General features: G+C 39.9%; 2 protein-coding genes across 2 annotated transcripts; both read left to right on the top strand.

Moving 5' to 3' along the window:
- Positions 1-3,284: 3,284 nt before the first annotated feature.
- On the top strand, positions 3,285-5,208 carry LOC114371510. The gene is made up of 3 exons (XM_028328927.1): positions 3,285-3,629; positions 3,719-4,291; positions 5,026-5,208. Exons 1-3 carry the CDS (start codon positions 3,285-3,287, stop codon positions 5,206-5,208), a joined length of 1,101 nt encoding a protein of 366 aa, XP_028184728.1.
- A 3,195-nt stretch (positions 5,209-8,403) lies between these two features.
- LOC114371509 lies at positions 8,404-9,207 on the top strand. The gene has a single exon (XM_028328926.1). It carries the CDS (start codon positions 8,404-8,406, stop codon positions 9,205-9,207), a length of 804 nt encoding a protein of 267 aa, XP_028184727.1.
- Positions 9,208-27,715: the final 18,508 nt, after the last annotated feature.

The following is a 27,715-nucleotide window of genomic DNA, read 5'->3' as shown; positions in this document are numbered from 1 at the left end:
GATAGAAGTCTCAGCAGAAGCCATTGCCTCCCTCACTCAGTATTATGAGCAGCCCCTAAGGTGCTTCACGTTTGGGGACTTTCAGCTAGTGCCGATTGTGGAAGAGTTTGAAGAGATCTAGGGATGTCCGCTAGGAGGAACAAAGTCATATCTCTTTTCTGGGTTCTATCCCTCCATGGCAAGAATAGCCAAGGTAGTCAAAATCTCGGCACAAGAGTTGGACCGAGTAAAGCAAAATAGAAATGGGATAGTCGGAATACCAAGGAAGCATTTGGAGGAAAAGGTGAAGGCATTGGGGGATCAAGGTGAATGGGCTTCATTCATTGACGTCTTGGCACTATTGATATTCGGAATCATCCTCTTTCCAAATTTGGATGGGCTAGTGGACCTAGCGGCTATTGATGCCTTCCTTGCTTATCACCATAGCAAGGAAAGTCCCATCGTTGCTATTCTAGCCGATGTCTATGACACGTTCGACTGAAGATACAGAAAGAGCGGCACGATAATTGTCTGTTGTACACCTGCTTTCTATATGTGGCTAGTCTCACACCTCTTTTTCGACGAAGTAGGCCCGCTTGTCCCTTGCAAGGTCACCGCATATGCACTGAGAAAGGGAAAGCAAATTGGGAGCAACTCTTGGCTAGTGTGGTAGGGGCATCCATTAGTTGGTTCCCTCGATGGAAGGAAGGGAAAGGTGGGGTTTTGTCCTCATATGAAGGATTCCCAAACATTCCCTTGATGTGAACGAGGGGTTGTATCAATTATAATCCCGTCATCGCCATAAGACAACTTGGCTACCCCATGAGAGGAGCACCGTTGGAGGAAAGCATCACGCCTTTCATCGCATGGGGTTTTAGTGACCCCAATGTGAAGATACTTCAAGGAGTCCGCAAGGCATGGGGTGCAGTGCAAAGGAAAGATAAAGAACTTAGGTGAAGCAACAATGGGATCATCAGCGGCTATCATAAATGGCTGAAGGCTTGAACGCAAGAGTTGGATTGGCTACCAAAGCTAAAGGTTTTAGGCAAGGAAGAGGCTGAAACTCCTGAGGAGAGTAAGGAGGTGCAAGCCCTAAAGGTGGAACTTGAAAGGGTTCAAGCAGTTAAGGAAAAGTTCAACACAATGACCATCAAGGTCTGGAAAGAGTGCAACAAACTGAGGGACATCAATGTGGCCACCGCCAAAGCATTGGAACGGGAAACAAAGAGGGTACGAAAGGAAGAATATGGCCGAAACAAGTTCTGAGGGGCTTTGTGTGGTAGCAACAACGAGCTTAAGCTTCGAAGAGCCAAGAGAGACCAGTCAAGGGTTGAAGGCATGATATTGGGAGACAAGTTGAAGATTTGTGTTTGGTACCAGATGTTGTCATCCCTCCGAAATTCAAGGTACCATATTTTGATAGATACAAGGGGACTACTTGCCCCAAAAATCACTTGAAAATGTATTGCCGGAAAATGGGGATGTATTCTAGGGACAAGAAGCTATTGATGCATTTCTTCCAATATAGTTTGGCCAGAGCAGTGGTCATCTGGTATACCAATCTGGAAGCTTCTCGCATCCACTCATGGAAAGATTTGATTACTGCTTTCATTAGGCAGTACTAATATAACACTGACATGGCTCCCGATAGAACCCAGCTATAGAATATGAGCAAGCGGGAGCAGGAATCATTTAAGGAGTATGCCCAACGATGGAGGGACTTGGCAGTGCAAGTGGCGCCCCCATGGTAGAAAGAGAGATGATCACAATGATAGTGGACATGTTGTTGGTGTTCTATTATGAAAAGTTGGTGGGCTACATGCCCTCTAGCTTCATGAATCTAGTATTCACGGGCAAAAGGATTGAAGTAGGCCTGAAAAGGGGAATGTTTGACTATGTCCCTTGCCGATACAAGCAATAGAAGATTCAAAGCGACTGGGGCAAAGAAGAAAGAAGGGGATGCCCACGTTGTGACCTTGGCTCCTACTTGGCTGAGACCCCAGCACACCCCTCATGATACTTACCAGTATGCCCAGCATCATCCATGCTTTTCGGTCTATGCTGGAAACCCCTCCTACTCGGCGCCCATCTAGCAAAGGACAGCTGCTCAGCCACAAAGGGATCCAACTCAAAGCTCGGCTCCCATGCAACCTCGCTCTTCCCTGACAGTTCCAACCCTAGCATGAGTGCCAATCCAGGGAGGAACCTTCCAGTGAAGAAGCTTCCAGAGTTTGCCCCTATTCCGATATCATACGGGGACTTTTTGCCATCTTTGATCGCCAACCAAATGGCAGTTGTGACCCCTGGAAGGATTTATCAATCTCCTTTCCCTTGGTGGTACAACCCCAACGCAACTTGCGCGTATCAAGAGGTACCCCGAGGCATTCAATCAAACAGTGTGTGGCCCTCAAGCATAAAGTCCAAAGCTTGACCGACGTGGGGTGGCTAACATTCCAAGAAGACGACCCAAATGTAAATACAAATCCGCTTGCCAATCATGGAGGGTCGGCAGTAAATGCAATAGAGGAGTGTGGACTGTAGAGGCCAAAACAAATAAAGGATGTGGTAACCTCTAGGAGGTTTATATTTGAGGCGCTTAAAGAGGAGGGCATGGTTTCCCTTGACGGGCACAAAGGGGATTTTTGTTTGATGCATCCGGTGCATCACATGACATGGAAACTTGTTCAACGACGGAGGAGCTGTTACAGCGAATGATGGACCAAGGCCGGTTTGAGATTGGTGTCGCAAGCAAGGGAGAGCAACATGTGTGTATGCAATCGGCAGACAAAAGCCCAAGCAAACCTAAACCTTTGACGATACACTTCACCAGAGATGCTGCCTCCCAAAAACCCTGAGGCTCTTGACCTATCCCGAGTAGCAAGCCTGTCCTATTCCCTTACAAAAGCAACAAGGCGGTCCCATGGAGGTACACCCCTCAAAAGCCAAATGAAAAGAAGGACGGGGCCATCGAGGGTGACCTGTGCTCTGCCAAAGTTACTAACATCACCCGCATAAGCAGTGTGACACGTAGTGGGCGTGTCTTCACGACACCTGACTTGTTGGTGCGATCTAAGGACGCCAAGGGAAAAGCGAAGGTAGGCGCGAAAGAGACCGACAAAGTAAGCCCCACTCTGGATGAGGATGTCCCAGCCGGGAGATTCGCTGAGAAGGAAAGAGACTTCAGTGGAAAAAAGGTATCCATTGAAGAAGCGAATGAGTTCCTTCGGATCATTCAATAAAGTGAATTCAAAGTAATTGAACAACTCAACAAGACCCCAGCTAGGGTCTCCCTGTTGGAGCTGCTCATGAGTTCTGAGCCTCATCGGGCATTGCTAGTTAAGGTTTTAAATGAAGCCCATGTGGCCCAAGATATCTCTGTGGAGGGCTTCGAGGGCATCGTCAACAACATTACTACCAATAATTACCGCACCTTCACTGATGAGGAGATACCCTTTGAGGGGCGGGGACATAATAGGGCCTTGCATCTGTCCGTCAAGTGTATGGACCACATCGTGGTTAAGGTGCTCATCAACAATGGCTCATCGCTTAATGTCATGCCCAAGAGTACATTGGACAAGCTCCCTTTCAATGTGTCGTATCTATGGTTGAGCTCCATGATAGTACAGGCTTTTGATGGTAGCTACCGGAACGTAATAGGGGAGATTGACCTCCCAATTCAGGTTGGACCTCACCTTTGTTAGATCACTTTCCAAGTGATGGATATCAACCCAGCCTATAGGTGCCTTTTAGGCCGGCCTTGGATTCACGCAGTCGGGGTGGTTCCTTCGACGCTCCACCAAAGGTTGAAGTTTGTGGTGGAAGGGCAGTTGATCATCGTTTCGGGGAAGAAGACATTCTAGTAAGTTGTCCCTCCTCTACGCCCTATGTAGAGGCCACAGAGGAATCCATGGAGATGGCTTTTCAATCATTCAAGGTAGTGAGTAAGGCCTCTATCGAGTCTCTCCCTGTGCAACCATGTTCATCCAGCGCCCCCTTGATGGTGGCCCGAGTGATGCTAGGGCATGGGTACGAGCCCCAAATGGGCTTAGGTCGGAACGACGATGGCATGGCCAGCTTGGTGGAATTCAAGGATAATCACGGAAGGTTCGAGCTAGGGTATAAGCCCACACACGCCAATGTGAGAAGAAGCACCCTAGAAAGGAGGGGCGGAAGCATGGGCCAGCAGCAAGGGCCACAAGTGAAAGAGACTCCTCTTTGTCACATCAATGAAAGCTTTGTAAGCGCGAGCCGGAGGTGTGAAGGGCAAGTCACCATGATCCACGATGAAGCCCCCCAAAAGCATTTGAATTGGGTATAGCCATGCGTTCCAGAGTTCGAGTTAGGAAACTTGCAAATTGTCGAGTGACCCGGAGTTTCCGTGGCGAACATAATGTAATTTGTTAGTCTTAACCCTATAGTTGGGCCTAGGCTTTAGGGTTTTCTCCCTGTTTGGGTGTTGTCTTTTGCTATCAGATATATAAAATACAATCTTTCTTTCATTTTTTCTTGCACCTTCATCCATTTTCATTTGTCTACATGTTTATTTTTGTTGCGATTCAACGGTATAGATCCAACGATGAGTCCTGTGAAGGTACTAATACCGAGGATCCTGATGTCAATTTTGAGTGAATAGAAAATCAAGCTGAGGATGAAGAAGATGAGGATGTAGGGTTTCCCCCAGAGTTAGAAAGGATGGTCGCACAGGAAGACCGAGAAGTAAAGCCACACCAAGAGACGAAAATCATGAACTTGGGTGTTGGTGAGGAAAAGAAAGAGGTAAAGGTTGGCACGGGCATGACCACACCTATCCGAGATGAATTGGTGGTTTTGCTATGAAACTACCAAGACATCTTCGCTTGGTTATACCAAGATATGCCTGGCTTGAACCTCGACATTGTACAACATCGGTTACAGTTGAATCCCAGTTGTTCCCCGATAAAACAAAAACCAAGAAGGATGAAACCTGAGATGTCCTTAAAGATCAAAGAAGAGGTGAAAAAGTAGTTCGATGCTGGCTTTTTGGCCATGGCTCAATACCCTGAATAGGTAGCCAACATTGTGCCAGTCCCTAAGAAAGATGGGAAGGTACGAATGTGTGTGGACTATTGGGACCTAAACCGAGCAAGTCCAAAGGATAACTTTCCTTTGCCGCACATCGATGTCCTTGTAGATAACACAACCAATTTTGCTTTGTTTTCCTTCATGGACGGGTTCTCGGGTTACAATTAGATAAAGATGGTGCTGGAGGACAAGGAGAAGACTATGTTCGTCACCCTATGGGGAGCATTTTTCTCCAAGGTGATGTCCTTTGGGCTCAAAAATGCTGGAGCAACCTATCAACGGGTTATGGTTGCATTATTCCATGATATGATGCACAAAGAGATTGAAGTCTACGTGGATGACATGATTACCAAGTCTAGAACCGAGGATGAACATCTCGTCAACTTGCAGAAGTTGTTCGAGAGACTGTGGAAGTACCAGTTAAGATTGAATCCCGCCAAGTGCACCTTTGGGGTCAAGTCGGGAAAATTGCTCGGCTTCATCATAAGCCAGAAAGGGATAGAGATGGATCCCGACAAGGTGAAGGCCATCCTTGAAATGCCTGAACCATGTACCGAAAAGCAGGTCCGAGGTTTCTTGGGATGCCTGAATTATATAGCAAGGCTCATATCGCAGCTCACCGCCACCTGTGAGCCTCTCTTTAAGCTTTTGCGCAAGAATCAGTCCATCCAGTGGAATGACGACTGTCAAGTAGCATTTGGAAGGATCAAGCAATGCCTTATGAATCCTCCTGTGCTCATGCCACCGGTGTCTGGGAGGCCTCTTATCCTATACATGACAGTGCTGGATGAGTCGATGGGGTGTATGCTAGGGCAGCATGACAATTTCAGAAAGAGGGAACGAGTTGTCTACTACTTGAGCAAAAAGTTCACCGCTTGTGAGATGAATTACTCTTTGCTTGAAAGAATGTGTTGTGCCTCGTTGTAGGCAACCCATTGTCTAAGGAAGTACATGTGTTCAACCAGAATACTTGTTTACTCCTTCTTCCAAATTGGTATTAGTTGTTTTTATATGGGAGTGGTCTTACCGACCAGCGCACCGGGTCACCAAGTAAAATAATTAAAACGGAATGAACCAAGTATCGAACACAGGGAACTTGATCATTTAGCAAATTGTTGTTAAGTAAGCAGGAATTTGCAAACAGAAATTAATGATTGTGAATTAAAGCAGAAGTATGTTCTATCCTAAGTAAAAGCAATAAACGAGAACAAGTAAGTGTGAAAACATATATCTAAAGGCGTTGGGTCCTCCTACTGAGTAAGTTGATGCAATTAAAGATGTTTTTTCTAATTAAAGGTGTTCATGTGTTCTATGTTGAGGACAAAAATACCAAACACCGATTCCTTTAGAGTTTGGACTAATTTAAATCAAACTTCATTCGCAGATCTCTCTTGTTGAACTTAGCTTAATTTAAATAGCATTATACTCATAGCATAAATAAAGAAAACTAAAACCCTGCACATTATCCCTAGCAATGCAGTTATTCAGTCCCTGCTCTATCAAGTTTTGAGGAAACAATACATTTCCCAATGCTAAAGTCCCTAACAGCACACACAGATAGAAGCGGTGAACACAAAAAACAACGTTAATTAGATATGAAAAAGAGTTTACATCAACTACTCAGTAAGAATCCCCAACTGAGGGTTTTAGCCTTTCATGACAAGGAAACTCCTTTTACAGTGAAGAAGAGGAATCAAGAGAAATTGCTTGCTTACAAAGGAGTGGGGATGTCTCCTCCACCTCTAGGAATCTCACAATCACTCAAAAACTCACTAATCTCCCTAAAAGATGAAAACTTGGCCCCTTGCTCTGCTCTACGCTATTTGAAATTCACACTCTTCAGGCCTCTAAGTAGTGAACAGTTCTCTTGGCTCTTTCCAATTATGTGCAAATCAGGCTTAAAAAGGGCTTCCTGATCTCGACATTACGCTTAGCGCGAGTAAGTGAATTTAAGCTTAACGCCAATCACCCGCTAAGCCTAAAAAGCAATAGACGACTCGCTTAGCGAGCTGATAACGCGCTAAGCACGTGCTTGCCTAGTAGATGCCTTTCCAGATTCCCCTTTACTCGCTAAGCGTGATGTAAGCTCCATTGGAGCTTGTAGGCCTAGGATCTTCTTCATCAATGGATTCCTTTGCTTCTTGGAAGATGAATGGCAGCGGAATGGAGAAGGAAGAGAGAGAGGAGACGCCACTTCAAGGAGAAGATGAGTCTAGAAGAAGCTCACCACCATAGGAGGCCATGGATAAGAGCTTGGAGGAAGAAGGGGATGAATGAAGGGAGAGGAAGAGAAGAGCACGGAATTTTGTGCTCTGAAAGAGCTCTGAAATCTGAAGTTTAATATTCAAATGATCAAAGTTGAAAAAAATGCACACACAAGGCCTCTATTTAAAGCCTAAGTGTCACACAAAATTGGAGGGAAATTTGAATTTCTATTCAAATTTCACTTGAATTTGAAATTGAATTTATGGAGCCAAACTTTGGAGCCAAAATTTCACTAATTATGATTAGTGAATTTTAGCTATGGTTCAGCCCACTAATTCAAGATCAAGTCCAAGATTCTCCACTAAGTATGCTTAGGTGGCATGAGGCATGTAAAGCATGAAGCACATGCACAAAGTGTGACTATATGATGTGGCAATAGGGTGTAGCAAGCAAATGCTCACCTCCCCCTCTAAAATTTAATTGGATTGGGCTTCTCCCAATGCAATTAAATTTATTTACCAACACACACATCAAATATTCACTTAATGCATGAGAAATTACAAAACTACCCCTAATACAAAAACTAGTCTAGGTGCCCTAAAATACAAGGGCTGAAAAATCCTACATTTGTAGGGTACCATACCTACATTATGGAGCCCTAAATACAAGGCCCAAAAATAATGAAACCTTATTCTAATATGTACTAAGATAAGTGGGCTTATACTTAGCCCATGGGCCCGAAATCTGCCCTAAGGCTCATGAGAACCTTAGGGCCTTCTCTTCCATTTCTGGCCCAATCTACTTGGAGTCTTTTATCCAATGCCCTTGCTGGGTAGGATTGCATCAAAGCGTGCTGGTGCTGGGCTTAGCCGTTGATGCACGCTAAGCGCATTGAGCTCACTTAGCGTGATGACTCCTTTGGCACTTCTTCAAAATAGCTCATTTTTGCCAGAAATTAAAGAAAATTTAACATTAATTTCATGTAAAGTGGCTTCTATTGAGCAGAGATCAAAACAAAGAAATTTTATTTACAATCCTACCAAAAATAATCATAAATTGGGAGATTTATATACATTTTGGAAAACTTTTCTATTCAAAAGTTAGTTGTAAACGACGACTAACAACATGCTAAGCCACACCACTTGGTTAGTATCCAAGATGGACCCAGTCAAGTACATTTTTGAGAAACCTGCTCTCACCAGACGGATCGCTCGGTGGCAGGTTCTGCTATTTGAGTTTGACATTGTTTATGTCACTCAAAAGGCTATAAAGGGAAGCGCGTTGGCAGACTATCTAGCTCAACAGCTCCACAACGACTACCAACCCATGCACCCGGAATTCCTGGATGAGGACATCATGGCCTTGTTTGAGGAAAATGTGGAGGATGAGGATAGGGATAAGTGGATTGTGTGGTTCGATGGCGTGTCCAACATCCTGGGCCATGGAGTTGGGGCAGTTTTGGTCACTTCCGACAATCAATGCATACCCTTCATGGCAAGGTTGGGCTTCAATTGCACGAATAATATGGTTGAATACGAGGCATGCGCCCTTAGGATCCAAGCAGTAATTGACTTCAATGTCAAATTGCTCAAGGTATATGGAGATTCAGCCTTGGTGATTCATCAATTGAAAGGAGAATGGGAGACCAGGGATCACAAATTTCTACCCTATCAGGCCTACATCAAGAAGCTGACAGAGTTCTTTGATGATATCTTCTTCCACCATGTTCCCAGAGAAGAGAATCAAATGGTCAATGCGCTTGCTACCCTAGCATCCATGTTTCAACTAACCCCACATGGAGACTCTTCGTACATCGAGTTTAGATGTTGCGGCAAGCTTGCACATTGTTGCTTGATAGAAAAGGAGCAAGATGGTAAACTGTGGTACTTTGACATTAAGCGATACGTCAAGGACGAGGAGTACCCATGGGAGGCTTCCGACAACGACAAAAGGACGTTGTGAAAATTAGCATGAGGGGTCCTTTGGGACGCATGCCAATGGACATGCCATGGCCCGGAAGATTCTGAGGGCAGGGTATTACTTGCTCACCATGGAAAACGACTGTTGAATCCATGTGAGAAAATCACACAAGTGCTAGGCATTCGTGGATAATGTCAATGCTCTGCCCATGCCTTTGAATGTATTGGCAGCGCCGTGGCCCTTCTCTATGTGGGGAATAGATGTGATCAGAGCTATTGAGCTCAAGGCATCAAATAGATATTGCTTCATCTTGGTCGCCATTGACTACTTCACCAAATGGGTTGAACCGGCTTCCTATGCTTGTGTGACAAGGAGCATGGTGGTCAGGTTCATCAGGAAAAAGATAATCTGCTGGTACGGGTTGCCTAGGAAGATTATCACTAACAACGCCACCAATCTTAACAACAAAATGATGAAAGAGATGTGTGAGGATTTCAAGATCCAACATCACAATTCCACGCCTTTTAGGCCCAAGATGAATAGGGCAGTTGAGGCAGAAAATAAAAACATCAAGAAGATCATTCAAAAGATGACTGTGTCATACAAAGATTGGCACGAGATGCTCCCTTTCGCGTTGCATGGTTATCGAACCTCAGTATGCACATCAACTAGGACAACTCCATTTTCTTTAGTGTATGGGATGGAGGCCGTGTTTCCGTTTGAAGTAGAGGTCCCCTTTTTAAGAATTCTAGCAGAATCTGGATTGAAAGAGTCGGAATAGGCCCAAGCACGCTTCGATCATCTAAACCTTATAGAAGGTAGGAGATTGGCAGCCATGAGCCACGAGCATTTATATTAAAGACCGGTGAAGAACGCCTTCAACAAGAAGGTACACCCATCAAGTTCAACAAAGGGGATCTTGTTGGATCAAGTGGCCTCGGAATAATTAAGAAGGGGAGGTGGTTGAATTAATTATTAATGTGTCTTGACTAATTAAAATTTATCCTTCTTAATATTACTAGATTCAATTAGGCTTTACTACTAAGTTATGAGAAATTAAAGAACATAAACAATAACTTAGACAAAAGTAAAGAGGAAATAAAATGTGCACAGCGGAAAAGTAAAGAGTGTAGGGAAGAAGAAAGCAAACACAAGATTTATACTGGTTCAGCCACAACCCGTGCCTACGTCTAGTCCCCAAGCAACCCACGATTCTTGAGATTTCAAATAACCTTGTAAAATCCTTTACAAGCAAAGAGCCACAAAGGATGTACCCTCCCTTGTTCTCTTTGAACATCCAAGTAGATGTACCCTCTACTTGAAGCGAACCACAAAGGATGTACCCTCCCTTGTGTTCACTATAACAACCAAGAAGCTACCCGCTTCTTACACAAAATTCTCAGATGATTAGTTCTTTGAATTTAGTGTTTGGGCAAACAATTCTCATACGATTATTTCTTTGAATTCTTTGTTTGGGGAATCAAAAGAATTCTCAGACGGTTAGTTCTTTGAATTCTTTTGGCAAGTGGGAGAAGGAAAGAATCAAAAGAATTCTCAGATGGTTAGTTCTTTGAATTCTTTTGGCAGGATGGAGAAGGCATGAATCAAAAGAATTCTCAGACGGTTAGTTCTTTGAATTCTTTTGGCAGGAGGGAGAAGGAATGAAGAAGAAGCATAACACAAGTTTTTGGCCAATGAACTTTTCTTGATAAAGAAAGTATTGAACAAAAACTCTTAGAAAGATGATGAGAAGTGAAATAGAAAAAATCTATTTTTGAATGAAAGGAATTTGAAAGCTCTCTCTTAAAAATTCGTGCCATGGTCACATATTTATAGCCATTTGATGGCTCTTGAAAAACCAAGTTAAAAGTTGTGACTCTTGGCAATTTCTTCAAAACTAGTCACTTTAAAAGTTATGACTCTCTTGAAAACTTGTCACTTTAAAAGTTGTGACTCTTTTGAAAACTAGTCACTTTAAAAGTTGTGACTCTTGAAAAAACCTTTACAAACTAGTCACTTAAAAAATTGTGACTTTTGGCAATTTATTTTTCAAAGTCAGTCACTGGTAATTGATTACCATCATAGTGTAATCGATTACACATCAACAGATGTGACTTTTCATGTTTAAATTTGAAAATCAAAACGTTTAGAAATACTAGTAATCGATTACAAATGTTGTGTAATCGATTACATAAGTTTGAAAATGCTTTATCACAAGTTGTGACTCTTGAAATTTGAAATCCAACATTTTAAAACATTGGTAATTGATTACATGCACATGGTAATCAATTACTAATTTGTAAAATAGTTATAAAACTGTTTGCGCTTCTGGTAATCGATTACTGCCTTCTGGTAATCAATTACCAGAGAGGAAAAACTCTCGTAAAAGATTTTTCTTTGAAAAATTCTTTTGGACAAATTGTGCTATTCAATCTTTTCTTTTGAAAAAATCTTTTTATACTTATCTTGATGCTTTTCTTGAAGTTCTTGCATATCTTGAGTCTTCTCTTGAATCTTCACTTGAATCTTGATTCTTGATTGAACGACTCTTTGATTCTTGAAACTTGTTTGACTCCTGATTCTTGACTTGAGTCTTTGCCATCATCAAAATAAACTTGGAACGCTTTGCTTCCACAGATCTTGTCTTGAATGTTGTATCAAGTGGCCTCGAAATAATTAAGAAGGGGGGGGGTTGAATTAATTATTAATGTGTCTTAACTAATTAAAAAATTTAACCTTCTTAATGTTACTTGATTCAATTAGGCTTTACTACTAAGTTGTGAGGATGTAAAGAACAAAGACAATAACTTAGTCAAAAGTAAAGCGGAAATAATAGAACATAACGGAAATTAAAGAGTGTAGGGAAGAAGAAGACAAACACAAGATTTATACTGGTTCGGCCACAAACCATGCCTACATCCAGTCCCCAAGCAACCTGCGGTTCTTGAGATTTCTTTCAACCTTGTAAAATCCTTTACAAGCCAAAGATCCATAAGGGATGTACCCTCCCTGGTTCTCTTTGATAAACCAAGTGGATGTACCCTCCACTTGAACTAATCCACAAGAGATGTACCATCTCTTGTTCTCAGTATAACAATCCCCAAGTAGATGTACCCTTTACTTGTACCACAAAGGATGTACCCTCCAATGTGTTGGGACAAAGAATTCTCAGGCGGTTAGTCCTTTGAATCTTTGTAAAGGGGAAACAAAAGATATCTAAGGCGGTTAGTCCTTTGAAATCTTTTGCTTAACGGCAAGGGAAGAATCAAAAGAATTCTCAGGCGGTTAGTCCTTTGAATCTTTTGTAAGGGAGAAGAGAGACACAAAAGAATTCAGGCGATTAGTCCTTTGTTCTTTTGGCAAAGGGAAAAGAGAATGAAAAAGATGAATAACACAAGTTTTTGAACAATGAACTTTTCTTGGAAGAGAAAGTGTTGAATAAAAACTTTTAGAAAGATCTATTGAAAGAGATGAAAGAAGATATTGAAAGATAGATTGAAAGGTAGATGATAAATCATAGATTGTTATTAAAACTCATGCCATGGTCACATATTTATAATCTCTTGATGCCTCAAGTCAAAGCTTGTGACTCTTGGCAATTTCTTTAAAACTAGTTACTTAAAAAGTTGTGACTTTTGAAAGAATCTTCAGAAACAAGTCACTTAGAGAATTGTGACTTTTGGAAATGTATTTTTCGAAATCAGTCACTGGTAATCGATTACCATTAAGGTGTAATCGATTACACATCAACAGATGTGACTCTTCATTTTGAATTTTGAAAATTAAAACATTTAGAAGCTTTGGTAATCGATTACACAATGTAATGATTACAAGTATTGTGTAATCGATTACACAAGTTTAAAATACTTTAAAACTGTTTAAACATAAGTTGTAACTATTGAAATTTGAAATCTTAACATTTTAAAACACTAGTAATCGATTACTACCTTCTGGTGATCGATTACTAGAGAGTAAAACTCTTTGGTAATGATTTTGTGAAAACCTCTTGTGCTACTCAATGTTTTGGAAAACTTTTTTAGTACTTATCTTGATTGAATCTTGAATCTTGATCTTGATTATCCTTCAATCTTGATTCTTGAGAACTTGATTCTTGAATCTTTTGAATTTGCTTAACTCTTGATTCTTTGGCATCATCAAAATAACCTTGGAAGGATTTTCAGGAGGAGCGTTAGTACTGGCCAACATGGATGATGAAGAATTGCCTTCGCCCGTGAATTTTGATGTTGTCAAACAATATTATGCCTAGTGCTTGGGGCAGCCAAAGGGTTCAATATGTGATTTGTCCCCCCCAAAAGCTCATGGGGATCTTTGAAGTTTTCCAATCTTTTGTAAACCATAATCGCAACATTTAATAAACATTGGATTGATTATTTACATTTCAACTCCTTGTGTTGTGTCTTTTATTGTCTTAGAGTACACACTCTCATTTTTGAATCCCGAGCCATGAATTGGCTCAAATCCATGGGGTGCCATAAAAGCGTTTAAGTAAAATTGAACATCATAACACTTGTTTAACTGTTGCACTTAAAATGCCTAATCATGAGCATGCATGCATGTGCATCCTGTCATCCTGCGAGTCAGAGGACAAATGAAGATTCATTTTGGGTAGTGATCAATGTCAACCAAAATCTTCCCCAAGCTTCCAAGAACGAAGGTGCTTACGAAAATCACAAAAAAAGCAGCCCCAAGCCTCCATTGTTGGTTTCTTGCTCTCCCTTTTGCATTTGTGTTCACTCCCTACAAGTAAGTGCACTTCCCCTTTGCTCTTTGGCTCACCATTGATGTGTTTTAGTGCTTTATTTGTCATTTTTGCAATAATCCGTGAAGCAATTCATCCTTGAATTTATGCTTGCTTTGTTTGAATTAAGGAGTTGTAGGGAATGGCCGTAGGCCTATGGTGTATTTTACAATGAATGGGCATGCCACATTGCCCCCATTCCCCACTTTTTCATGCCGAAATATGCACCCACCAAGTGCTCGGTGAAATGCCTCAATGCCATTTGTGCATGAATTTGTGAATTTTAGTTTGTGGATTTGACTTGTGCACATATGGCTGCCATTCTTGAGTGTATGGACAGCTTGTAGGAGCTAGAATAAGTGTATGTTAAATATGGCACAAAAGTGCTTCTCAAAATAGGAACATATGACATGAAATTGCCTTTCAAAAATGTGAATAGGTAGTACAAAAATTGCCTTTCCAATGAATGTATATATGTGTGAATATGTGACATGGAATTGCTTTTCAAATGAATGCAAATATGTGTGAATGTATAGCATGAAGTTGCCTCTCAAGTGTATGCACACATATGTGAATAAAATGTGAACATATAGCAAAAAAGGCCATTCAAAATGGAGTAGATAGGTAGCAAAAATGCCTTGCCAATATGCACGTGTGTTTAGATAGGTAGCAAAAATACCTTGTAAATATGTATGTATGTTGAGAATGGTAGCAAAAATACCTTGCAAATATGTACATGTTTAGATAGGTAGCAAAAATACCTTCCAAATATGTATGTATGTTGAGATAGGTAGCAAAAGTTCCTTGCAAATATGTATGTATGATTAGATAGGTAGCAAAAGTGCCTTGCAAATATGTATGTATGTTTAGATAGGTAGCAAAAATGCCTTGCAAATATGTATGTATGTTTAGATAGGTAAGCAAAGTGCCTTGCAAATGTGCATACATGTTGGATAGCTTAGTAGGTAACATAAGAAAATTCTTTGCAAACGGAAGAAGGGGAAAAAGTACCACTTTAGGCTCCTTTTGCAAACTATTTACCAAAAGGAGGCTGTTTTCAAACTATTTACCGGGGGGTTTGTTTTTATTTGCATTGCGCCAAAGGTAGGGGCACAATTCAACAGGGAGCTAACATGTGGCATTGAGCTGTTGTGCCAATAGATATGCACAATGAGTTGCTACAGTTGCAGTGACGCAACCACTTTTGGACAGGCTTTTGGCAGCGTGTGTAGTGTTGATAAAACTCCTGAACAATACCTCGTATATACGAAGGCTAAACAAAAGGCCATTATGATAGAATATGGTGATTGGGATGAATCTTATGGCAAACTTTTGTCATGACTGAATCACATGCAAAATCATTGTCCAGGATCATGTATACGAATCATTGTCCAGGAGTTTTATCAACACTACACACGCTTCCAAAAGCCTGTCCAAAGCTGGTCAACACTACACATGCTACCAAAAGCCTATCCAAAAGTGGTTGCGCAACTGCAATTGAAGCAACCCATTGCATATATCTGTTAGCACAACAGCTCAATGCCACATGTTAGCTCCCCATTGAATTGCACCCTTGCCTTTGGCGCAATGCAAATAAAAACAGACCCCCCCGGTAAATAGTTTGAAAACAACCCTCTTTTGGTAAATAGTTTGCAAAAGGAGCCTAAAGTGGTACCTTTGCCCGGAAGAAGGTGTATCTCATAAAATTTTTTTTCCACCAAGGGAAAATATGTGTGCATATATATATGTATGTCCTAGAGAAACCCATGCATCAGTGTGTAAGTTTTTTCTCTAGATTCACCTTGACATTTGCGTTTTGTTGGAAAAAAGTGTACGCCATATTTGTTTGATTCGGCTTTTATTGTGATAAGTTTTTATTTCTCGTAAACTAACTTTACAAATGTGTCCTCCTAGGAGATTGCTCCGAGAAAGCTCCCCGCCAAGAGGGCCAGGAAAGACACAGATGGAGAGGGTTCCAGTGCGGCCCCACAGACTGATATGGGCTTCGATAGACATAGGTTCTAGAGTACGGAACACCAGCAGTGGTTTGAGATGATCAAAGGCTGGTCGTTCCTCAGAGAGAGACGAGTCTAGATAAAGGATGAAGAGTTTGTTGAGTTCTAAGAGGAGATAGCCTGGAGGCATTAAGCTCCGCTTGTATCACCCATGGCTAAGTTCGATCCTGAAATAGCCATGGAGTTTTATGCTAATGCCTGGCCTACAGAAGAAGGGGTTTGAGACATGCGCTCTTGGGTGAGGGGCCAGTGGATTCCCTTGGATAGAAATGCCATCAGCCAGTTTCTGGGGCATCCACTGATCTTGAAGGAAGACCAATAGTTAGAGTATAGCCGGAGGAGGAGTCAAGCCTCAGGCTTTGATGAGGAGATTATTAGCCAGCTGTTGTGCATGTCGGGGCAGGACTTTGCCTGGACCGCAGTGGAGAGAAGGGTGTGGATCATGCGCACTAGCATTACCACTCTCACACAGATCTGGATGACGTTGTAGCTTAGCAATATTCTCCCTAGCGACCATAACTCGGACCTCCCCCTACCAAAGTGTCAATTGGTCTACGCCACACTGACACAGGTGAGTGTACATGTGGCTCAACTGATCTCTGTGCTATTTACTAGTTTGCAGGGATTGCGCCTACGAGACACCCGGTGGACCCAGAGAAGTCCAACAGGGCCTTGTGATTTCCTGCTTTGATTACAGGCCTCTGCCAATTCTATGGAGTGCCGGTCACCCCTAGCAAGCTTATCCGACCACCTACTAACAAGGCTTTCATTGAGAAATATTGTATGCCTAGGCAGGTGCAAGGCCAGGCACCACAATAGCCAGAGGAGGGCCAGTAGTAGGCAGCTACAGACGCACCACCGCCACCTCCAGAGTCCACCTCTGCTCACCTACAGAGGTTGGAACGCTGTATACGACATGTGGCTGACCAGTAGGCGCCCAACCATATGGGTCAGGTACGGCTGAATGAGAGCTTTTTTTAGTACACCCTACATTAGCAGAGCCAAGATCCCAGCCCTTACGCGTGACTTACTCCTGAGCAGTTCGAAGCTGCAGTGGCATGGCCTGGAGATTGGCCCGATTTTCAGACAGGGGCAGGGCCCGCAGGGACCTCTGGAGATGGAGACGGGGCTCTAGAAGATGATGACATGGCTGATGTGATTAATTTCTTCCTTGGAGGATGCAAAGTCGTACGGTCAGGGTCTCCAAACTTGTGATTTGTCTTTATTTGACATTATTGCTTTTAGTTATTTTTGTTATTTTCATTGTGATAGAACTGAACAAGACATTATTGCTTTTAGTTATCTGTTATCTCATTATGAGTAATTTTACCGCTTCTAGCATATTGTCGTATCTGCTCTATGATGGTTTGTCTGAAACACCAAAAATAGAGGTCTTGTGTATTTTTATAGCACGCCTTTTATTGCTTTCAATAAAGCATAATCTCGAATACCAACTGTGCCCGGGTTGCAAACCATTTCTAATATTTTTTTTCTTAAAAGAAATTGATTGAAAGAAGAAAAAGCCAAAAGAAAAAAAACTCACTAAAAAGCCAACACGCTTTTTAAAAGAAAATGACTGCCAGTTTTCTTTGGGAAATTCACGGGTCAGAACATAAAAGGATTTTTGAAAAAATGTATATGTACCTAAAGTGTGAATGCAATGAAAGGTTTTTCCCAGATGCCTAAAATGGGCTCAGATGTGTGCATAACTTGATAAAGAGCGTTTTTTTAGAAACATTGGATTGATTTGAATGGGGGAAAATGAACCCTAAGCCTTAGTGTTACATGGCCACAAAACTTGATGTTGGAGTGTTTGCATGGGTGCGTGTGATGTGTCATTATTTTCTCCTATTTCTTACCCCTTTCTGTCACCATTTTAATTACTGATTAGCCTTAATTGTCAAATTAATTATGCAGTTTTATCATTTGGGCCTACTTGACTAATTCTGTGTTTTAATTTAATTACAGAAGAATTATAAGCAATTGGGTTTGGATCCGGAATTGGGCTGAACCGGCTTGGACTAGAAGAGAGTAGACAATTTTATTTGTCGTCCAGTTTTATTTTCTTTCGTTTTTGGGCTGTATTTTTGTAATTGGGCCACCAGACCTTATTGGGCCCAAAAAAATCAGATTTGTAAGCTTTGGGGCCTAGTGACCTTTAGTGAGCCCAATTGCTAGGGTTTTAGGAGTGGTCCGGTTACTGTTCACGTAGAAAGATACTGTAGGGTTTCATTTTCAGTTTTCGGTGTTACTGTTCACGCGTATGGTATTGTTCACGTAGCAACTCCATTTTTGTTTTTTGCTTCAAATTCCAGTTTTGTTTTCATTTCTGTCTTCTAATTTCAGTTTGTTTTCTGCCTTTGATTTCCTATTCGTTTATGCATTTTGTTTCCAATTGCAATTTCATTTTCAGTTTCTGTTTGTAGATTCATTTTCGTTTCTGTGTTGCAATTAGTTTCCAATTCTGTATTTCGTTTGTTTTTTCCAGTTTCGTTCTGGTTAGTTGGGTTCCATTTCGTATTTGTTGTTGTTTGTTTATGTTCTGTTTGTATTTCTGTTTTTGTTTTTGTTTCTGCTGTTAATGGACGGCTGAATCTCTAGTGTTGTTTTCTCTTGAGGATTAAGCATAGCTCACTTTGAGGTTTTGTTATTAATATTAAATTATGATCAGTTTTTCCCCTTCACCAATTATTCTGTATTTGTTGCTGATATTAATCCATGCATGCTTAATGGTTGATTAATTGTCTCTGTGCTTAATTAATGTTCATGCTTAATTGACAAGTGAGAGGGATTAATTGGTGTATGTGTTGCTTAATCACACAATGACAGCCTTGTGTTAATTTTCGCTTAGTAAATTAATTTCGGGGTGGATTAAGTGGTTGAACTGATTAGGGATAAATTCTCATAACCTAGGATAAGAGACTTGCTTTTGAATCAAGGGGAAACAATATGTTTTAGTTTTTTTATTTTTTTAATTCAAGTTTGCTTGCTGTTTAAATTACAAAAACAAACAACCCCCCCCATTTCGTTACTGTTTTATTATTATATGTTATGAACGTTTGTTTGATCATTACTCACTGGGAGATGACCTAGGATCACTTCCTAGATACTGCATTTTAATGTTTATTTGATTTGGGTACGGCTTCGATCAGTGTGCATGATCAGTTTTGCATGAATTTCTAATCATCATTATTATGTGCGTGTCATGGAAGTGATTTGGGGCATTCCTTTATTCATGAACCACTTGCTAAACAAAGATCCCAACATACATCATGTGCTGCCTTCCACAAGCCTTTTTGAGCCAAACCTCAACTTTTCGACCATAAAGCTTAACCCAGGATAGGAATTTCTACCCTTACCCTTGGAAGAAAGAACAGAAGAATCTCCACAAAAGAAAAGGAAAGAAAAGAGAAAAAGAAAATCAAACAATCAAAGATTGGAGGAAAGCAAACGAAAAATAGAAAAAGAAATAAAGAAAAATATGAAAAGATTCTTTGGATCAGACACTGTCTGAACAATGTGCAGAATTGTCAAAAAGAAAAAGAAAAAAGGGGCAAACAAAAATTTGTTTGAAACCTGAGGGATGCCTGAAGTAGTCACCTCCATGCTTGTTCCATGCTGAACCAAAGAGAAAAGAGAAATAAACCGACAAGGGAAAGGCCAGAACACCCAAAAGCCCAAATTTCCCACCAAAGTTCAACTTCCTAAAAAGTCCCATTGATCCATGTTTTCACATGTTATCTTTGATTTGATAGGAAATGATTTGCAAAGTCAAGTCATGACATATTTGTGGTTCGGAATTAGGATGAAACACTTCCTTGTGTGAGATTTATACACTTTGAGTGGTTCTCCTCTATTTCAGTTGGACCCAGTGTTTCTTCTAAATGCTCATTTTGAAATAGGAGTTTCTTGGCATTTTATGAATTGAAATCCTTGTTTTTCTCTGCATGTCAAGTTAGTTTTGAAAGTTTGAATTGGAAGTGATAGATTTACCCTTGGTGAGAATTTGAGCCATCATCATCTATTTTATTCGGTGTGTTTTGCCCCATTGATTGCTTGCATAATAGCCTTGCTTTGACTCTTGTTGATACTTCTTGCTTCACATGCATGTTGGGAGATGATTTAGGCATTATGTTCTTATAAGCCTCTAGCCAAATGAGCCTACCTTGATAGCCCCTTTGAGCCTATGTTCCCCTTTGTTTGTTTTGAAGCTCATTACAAGCCTTAAGTGAAAAACCATGATCTCACCCTACCCTTAAGGAATTTTGGAGCTTTGGAATTGTTTTGGGAATAAGTGTGGGGGGATATGTTTCATTGGATGATATGTTTTTGTTGACCATGCTAGATGATGTATTTTGGCCATGCTTGATGTGTATACATATATTGCCTAATTGCTTTATTTTTCAAAATGCTTTCAATTGCTACTGTTCACGTTAAAAAAAAATACAAAAAAATACAAAAAAAAATGAAGTTGAATAAATGAGGTCTTGGTTTGAAGACTTGGATTGGTTTGAGGACTTGGTTGATTTTGTTTTGGGTTTACTTTTTATGCTTAATTTTTAATTTTGGTTTTGGGGTTTACTACTTTTTCTTAGTTCTCACTTATTCCCCATTGCTCCACTATTCCTTTGGGTTTTAGCTACTTATCCCATACTTTCCTCTACCTTGTCCTTGGCCCCATTACAACCTTAAAAGACATTTTGATCCTCATGTGCATGTGTTTGTGGTGTGGTTGTCAATTTTAGAGTCTTGCCAAGTCTATGTGGTGTTTTTTTTCATGGGTGCTCTGAGAGTAAACAGTAGCCTAGACTTTTGAGGGATAGAGTGCAGATCTTATGACGCTTTATCACCTTTCATTCTTGAGCTAATTGACTATCTTGCCATGTTTGAGATGTTACCCATTCCTTTCATTCCTTGGGATTCATTGAGAAATATATAAATTTTTTTGTGTTTGTTTGTTTCTCTTTAATGTCTCAGGATTTGCTCCTTGCTTTGCTTTTTGATTTTGCCCAGGAGTGCAAAAGGCTAAGTGATCGAGGCCGTACCCGAATCAAATAAACATTAAAAATGCAGTATCTAGGAAGTGATCCTAGGTTGTCTCCCAATGAGCAATGGTCAACCAAACGTTCATAACAGATAGTAGGAAAATAGTAACGAATTGGGGGGGGGGGGGGGTTGTTTGCTTTTGTAAATTAAACAGCGAATAGATGTGAATTAGAAAATATCAGAATTAAAACACGTTGCTTCCCCTTGATTCACAAGCAACTCTCTTATCCTAGGTTACGAGAGTTTATCCTTTATCAGTTCAACCACTTAATCCAACCCTAAATTAAATTACTAAGCGAAATTTAACATAAGGCATTCATTATGTGATTAAGCAACACATACACCAATAATCATGAACGATCATTAAGTATGAACGTAAATTAAGCGCAGAGACAATTAATCAACCACTAAGCATGCATGAATTAATAGCAACAAATACAGAGTAATTGGTGAAGAGGAAAAACTGATTAGAATTTAATAGTAATAATAGAACCTCAAAGAGAGTTGTGCTTGATCCTCAAGAGAAAACAACGTTGGAGACTTAGCCTTCCATTAATCAATAGAAAACGAAATTGTAGTAGAAACGAAGAAAACTAGAATTATTCTCCAAAACGAAAAAGAAACTAAAACGAATTGAAAGTAGCACTCTAAAACTAAAACGAAAAAGAGAGAGAGGAGAGGAGAGAGAAGAGAGCCTAAACTAGAACCTTGGTGTTGTTATATAGTTTTCAGCCCCAAAGCTTACAAATCTATTTTAAATCCAAGCCCATAAATAAAATAAAATCTAGATAAGATAAGATCTAGATGAAATAATATCTAGATGAGATCAAATCTAAATAATATCTAGATAAGATAAAATCTAGATAAGATAAAATTTGGTAGAATAAAATATTCTGCTCTCTTCAAGTCCAAGCCCAATTCTGGATTCAAGCCCAAGCCCAATTGCTTATAATTCTACTGAAATTAAATTAAAAACACAAAATTAATCCAGTAGGCCCAAATGATAAAACTGCATAATTAATTTGACAATTAAGGCTAATCAGTAATTAAAATGGTGACAAAAAGGGTTAAGAAATATGAGAAAATGATGACACATCAAATCCCCTCACACTTAGCCTTTTACACTCCTGGGCAAAATAAATATAAAAAAAACAAAGCAAGGGACAAATTCAGAGACATTAAAGAGAAACAAACAGACACAACAACAATTACATATTTCTCAATGAATCGCAAGGAATGAAAAAAATGGGTAACATCTAACATGAAAAGATCCAAAGAGTCAAGACATTCGTGAAAATCATCCAAGAACACCAATCATGGCAAAATGGTTAATCAGCTCAAGAATGAAACGTGATAAAGCCTCACAAGATATACACTCTATCTCTCAAGTGTCTAGGCTACTATTTACCCTTAAAGCACCCATGAAAACCAACACCACATAAACATGGCAAGATTCTAAAATTGACAATCAACCCATAAACACAAGCACATGAGGATCAAAAGGTCTTTTAAGGTTCTAATGGGGCCAAGGACAAGGTAGGGAAAAATATGGAATAAGTAGCTAAATCCCAAAGGAATAGAGGAGCAATGGGGAATAAGTGCATATTAAGAAAAAATAAGAAAACCTAAAGATAAAATTTAAACGCAAAGAGTAGAGCCAAGAGTATCATCATTCTTTTTCCATTTAAGATCTTATTCACTCAACTTTATTGCTTTTCTTTTTCTTTTTTTCGAATTGATTCAACTAATTTTTTTTTGTTTTTTTTCAAAGTTCCACTTCTCTCCCTCTTTTATTCCTTCAATTTCGTGCTCCCCCCTCTCTCTTTCTCTCCCTCTTTCTTTTCCTCCATTGAAGCATTCTTCCAAGCTTCTTATCCAAGGCTCATCTTGGTGGTGAAGCTCCTTCTTCCATGGCTTATTCCCTAGTGGATGGCGCCTCCTCTCACCTCTTCTCCTTTGTCTTCCGCTGCATCTCCATGGTGGAAAATCACCATTAAAGGACCTCATTGAAGCTCAAATATCCAGCCTCCATAGAAGCCCCACAAGCAAGCTTCCATCAAGTGGTAATCAGAGCACAAGAGCTTCAAGTAGGTGCTCCTTAAACCTCCATTAATTTTTTTGCTTTACCTTCTCTTCCATTGTTGTTTCTTCATTTTTTCTCCATGTATCTCCTCACATGTCTTGTGATAAATGTTTTTAACATGATTCTTTAGAGTTTCCACCGATTAAACTTGCTATAGAAGCTAGATTTGATTTTCTATGGTTCAAATTTCTTGTTCTTGTTCGTGAACCATGAATTTTGTTGAGTTTAGGTTCCTTTGAGTATTGTCTTGTTATTTTTTGTGGCTGAAACCTAAAACATAAAATTCTTACAAAAATATTAAAGTAGAAGAAAACCTCAAAAATCTAGAGTGACTTGTTCACCTATTGTAGTTTTGTCATAGAAGTCATGTCTAGTCATGAAACTTGTCACATAAGATTTCTTATGTTGTGCTAAATTTTATTTTCTTGCTTCTTTGTCTAACTCATTTGTTCATGAGTGTATGAAAATCTTTTAGCCTATTATTTGATTTGAGTCAAATCTTTCATGTTAATTATTCCTTAACATGTTCATGCAAAATTCTTAGAGAGTCTTTGATTGTGAACCTTTTCTTAAACTTTTAGGATTCCTTATGATTGTGTCTATTGTGAATTTGAGTTTTGGTGATTGAATTGCTGGCTGAAATGTTGATCCTAAGTGAATATTGAACTCCTAAAACTGTGTTAAACAATCCTAGTGAGTTCAACATACATAGGAAGGTTGAAAGTAAGCCCAAGGCAATCAATATACCATGCTTAAAAAAATCGCTGGTGCTGACAGCTTGGACATACAAACTTGTAAAAATTACTGAGAATTGGTTACTTCGAATTTTGAGCTGAAATTTTTACTGAATTTGCTAGACATCTGGAAAAAAGTTATAAAAAAAGAACCAAGTGATTTGGATAAAAGGAAAAAAGACTAAATATCACACAAGTTGGCAGAAAAATCAGTATCCAGGAAAAAAAAGTGAAAGGGAAGTGTGCTTGTTGTTTTGGCTCAAAATTTATTCTATAATTGGTGCCTATGTTATACCAATCTTAGTTCTGAAATTTCAATTGAAAATTACTGTGAAAACAACTGCCAAAGCTAGAGGTTTGTTGAGTCTTTTTTTAATAGTTTTTTTTCTCTACTCTAGAGCCATTCTAAGTTTCTCTTTGAGTCCTAGCTTGCTTCTATGTCCTTTTCATTGCTTTAATTGTTGAATAATCCTTGAAAAATTGTCTTGTTTAAACTCCATTGGTTTAGATTTCATTTAATTTTTTTGTCTTTGGTTATTGCTTGTCTCTTTGTTTCCTTGTTTGTGAGTTGCCATATAGAGAATTGGAAAGGAGGATTGGTGCCATCCCTTGAAGAATTTGAGTCAAGAAGTAATGGGCCAACCACCTTAAGAGCTATTGGACTAAGAAGCACTCCAAATTGAGTGAATCACCAAAGAGATAACAACCACCAAAATTGAGGACGTTTTGTAATTTTTTTAATTTGCAATTTACTTACCTTCATTGCTTTCAAGTTTTGTAACAAAAAGGCCTTTCATTGGAAGTGTGTTGGGAGCCTCCAATAGGTTACCAAACTTCCATTTGTGTGTAATAATTTTAGGCAATTTTTCCTTAGGATAGTGAGTGTTTTGTTGGGAACCTTGAATGTGGTCATCCAAACACTCTTAGGATTCGCCTAGTTTACATTTCTTGCTTACTTTCATAGCTTATTTCCTTTACCTTCCATTGTCAAACCGCCTAGATAGCTTTCCTTTTACCAATTAGTTTTTTTTTACCTTATCTTTCACACCTCTTTTAGTGTTTATTTTGGCTAGTTTCAACCATAGTTTCTTTTACCTTTTGTTTTCAAACCTCCAACAAGAAAGAACCACAACTTAGGAACCAACATGAGTCATCATTCATCTAGTGTTAATGGCGAGGGTACTAGTCATAAAGACCCTTTATCTAGAATCTTAGATGAGTTGAGTTCCCTCAAGCTATGGAAAGAAAAACAAGAGAGAAAAGAAAAAGGAAAAAAAAGAGTGGAAGAAATAAGTCAAGATGAAAGAAAGAAAATAAGAGAGGAAGAAAGAAGAAAAATAATAAAAGAAATGAAAAGAGAAAAACATGCCTCCTATAGTAGTCATAACTCTTGCAAGAGCCTAAGTGAAGAACTTCGTGACTATTACGAAGGAAGGCATAGGTCACTTCTTAGACCTCACTCCCATAGAAGAGAAAAGGAAAGAAAGCCTCAAGAGGCTAACATTAACCTCTCATACTTCCATGGGAAGGACAATGTAGAGGCTAACTTAGATTGGGAAATAAGGGTAGAGCAACAACTTAAAAACAAGTCTACTTCAAAATCTTATGACTCTCACTCTTATCCAAAGAAAGACAAAGGTCAAGGCATCTTAGGGGTGACACCTTCTAAGCCCAAAGATGATAAGGGGAAGACAATAGAAAAGCAAGCCCCTAAGGCTAGTATGCAAGAGAAAACTAGCTCTATAAAGTGCTTTAAATGTCTTGGAAGAGGACACATTACTTCTCAATGCCCCACCACAAACACCATGATTATGAGGGGCCAAGACATTTATAGTAGCCAAGATGAGGCTACTACTTCACCTTCCTCTAGTGAAAGTGAAAAATCAAAAGGGGAAGAATCTAGTGAAGAAATGTACCCCCAAGAAGAAGGACAACCATTAGTGGTTAAAGAGAAGTGTAAGGAGGTAAGTGTCTCCTCCAAGAGTTTAGCTAAGAAGGAAACTCATTTTACAATAAAGACAAACATTAAAGAAACTTTCCCTCTTAGACAACCTCCACATTTTCTCTTTTCTAAAAAGGTACTTGCTAGCATTGCCACACCTATTGGGCTTGAGTTTATTCCTCAAGTAAAGAAGTTGTTGGATGAGGGTTTGGTTCACAAGAGCTTAAATCCTTGTGCTTTGTTGGTGCCCAAAATAGGTATTATTAGGCACCAAGTCCCTAAAATAGGTGGTATGATGAATGTTTTGAGTGGTGCAACACTCTTTTGTAAAATCACTCATGCACCCAACATCTTCATGATTTATGTACATAGGGACCCATTAGGTAGGTTTGTTCTTATTTTTAGTTTCAATACAAACTTAGGTACTCATATGGGACACCTTAGGTTTGTCATACTTTTTGGTAGGAATAATCAATATGAAAATATAGAAAAAGGTATGTTTTATTGCGTTACTTTTCTTAATTTTTCAAATAGTGATCAAGGGGTTCCCATGAACCCTAAGAGAATAAAGGTCATTCCTGAGTAGTCCACTCCACCAAGTATAGGAAAAATTTGGGGCTTCCATGACTTAATAAACTTTTACAAAAGGTTTGTCCCATATTTTTCTATACTTGTAGCACCACTCATTGAGTTAGTGAGAAACCATGTTCTTTCATGGGAAGATGCCCAGGAAATGGGTTTTCAGACCTTACCTTACTTCAACATAGCAAACACCACTAATATATATGTTTTTGTTATTTTTATAGGTGTTGAGGGAAGGAGGCCAGAGTATGAAGAACCTCGGGATTTGAGGTCAAATCCTTTCCAAGGTGGAGGGAATGATGCAATCCTATCCTGCAAGGGCATTGGGTAGAAGACTCCAAGTAGATTGGGCTAGAGATCCAAGGGAAGGCCCTAGGGTTCTCATGAGCCTTAGGGTATATTTTGAGCCCATGGGCTAAGTATGAGCCCGCTTATCTTTGTAAATATTAGAATAGGTTTTTCCTTCGTTTGGGCCTTGTATTTTGGCCATTCTAGTAGTATAGGGTTTTAGCCTTGTATTTCGAGGTATTTTGAGTAGTCTTTGTAGTAGGGATTTTTTTTTGTATTTTCATGTATTTTGTCATGGGGGTGAGCTTAGCTATTATAGGGGGTGTGTAGCTAAGCTCTAGCTTCTCATCTCAAGGAGGTGAGCTTAGCTATTAGAGAGGTGTGTGTAACTAAGCTCTAGCTTCTTTAGGAATCTTCTTAAGGAAGCTTCTCAAGGAGGTGAGCTCAGTTATGAGAGGGGTGTGTGTAGCTAAGCTCTAGCTTCTCAAGGAAGTTTTCTCAATGAAGCTTCTCAAGGAAGTTTTCTCAAGAAATCTTCTCAAGGAAGCTACCTAGTCTATAAATAGAAGCATGTGTAACACTTGTTGTAACTTTGATGAATGAGAGTCTTGTGAGACATACTTCAAAGTTCCACTTCTCTCCCTCTTTTATTCCTTCAATTTCGTGATCCCCCCTCTCTCTTTCTCTCCCTCTTTCTTTTCCTCCATTGAAGCATTCTTCCAAGCTTCTTATCCAAGGCTCATCTTGGTGGTGAAACTCCTTCTTCCATGGCTTATTCCCTAGTGGATGGCGCCTCCTCTCACCTCTTCTCCTTTGTCTTCCGCTGCATCTGGAAAATCACCATTAAAGGACCTCATTGAAGCTCAAATATCCAGCCTCCATAGAAGCCCCACAAGCAAGCTTCCATCAGAATGGCAGGGGAAAATGGTCCTTTTTGGTAACCTGGTTCAGCCTGCTATAGTCAATGCAGACTCTCCAACTGTTCTGCACCCAAGTAGGAATCAGCTCCTCCTTCTCATTTTTTATCACGGTGAGGCCGGTTTTCTTCAGGATTACCTGGACAGAACTCACCCATTGGCTGTCGGAGATAGGATAAATGAT

The sequence above is a fragment of the Glycine soja genome, chromosome 10, assembly GCF_004193775.1.
Source record: "Glycine soja cultivar W05 chromosome 10, ASM419377v2, whole genome shotgun sequence".
Lineage (NCBI taxonomy): Eukaryota > Viridiplantae > Streptophyta > Magnoliopsida > Fabales > Fabaceae > Glycine > Glycine soja.
Note: the sequence above shows the minus strand (reverse complement) of the source record. Positions and strands in the feature narration are given on the sequence as shown.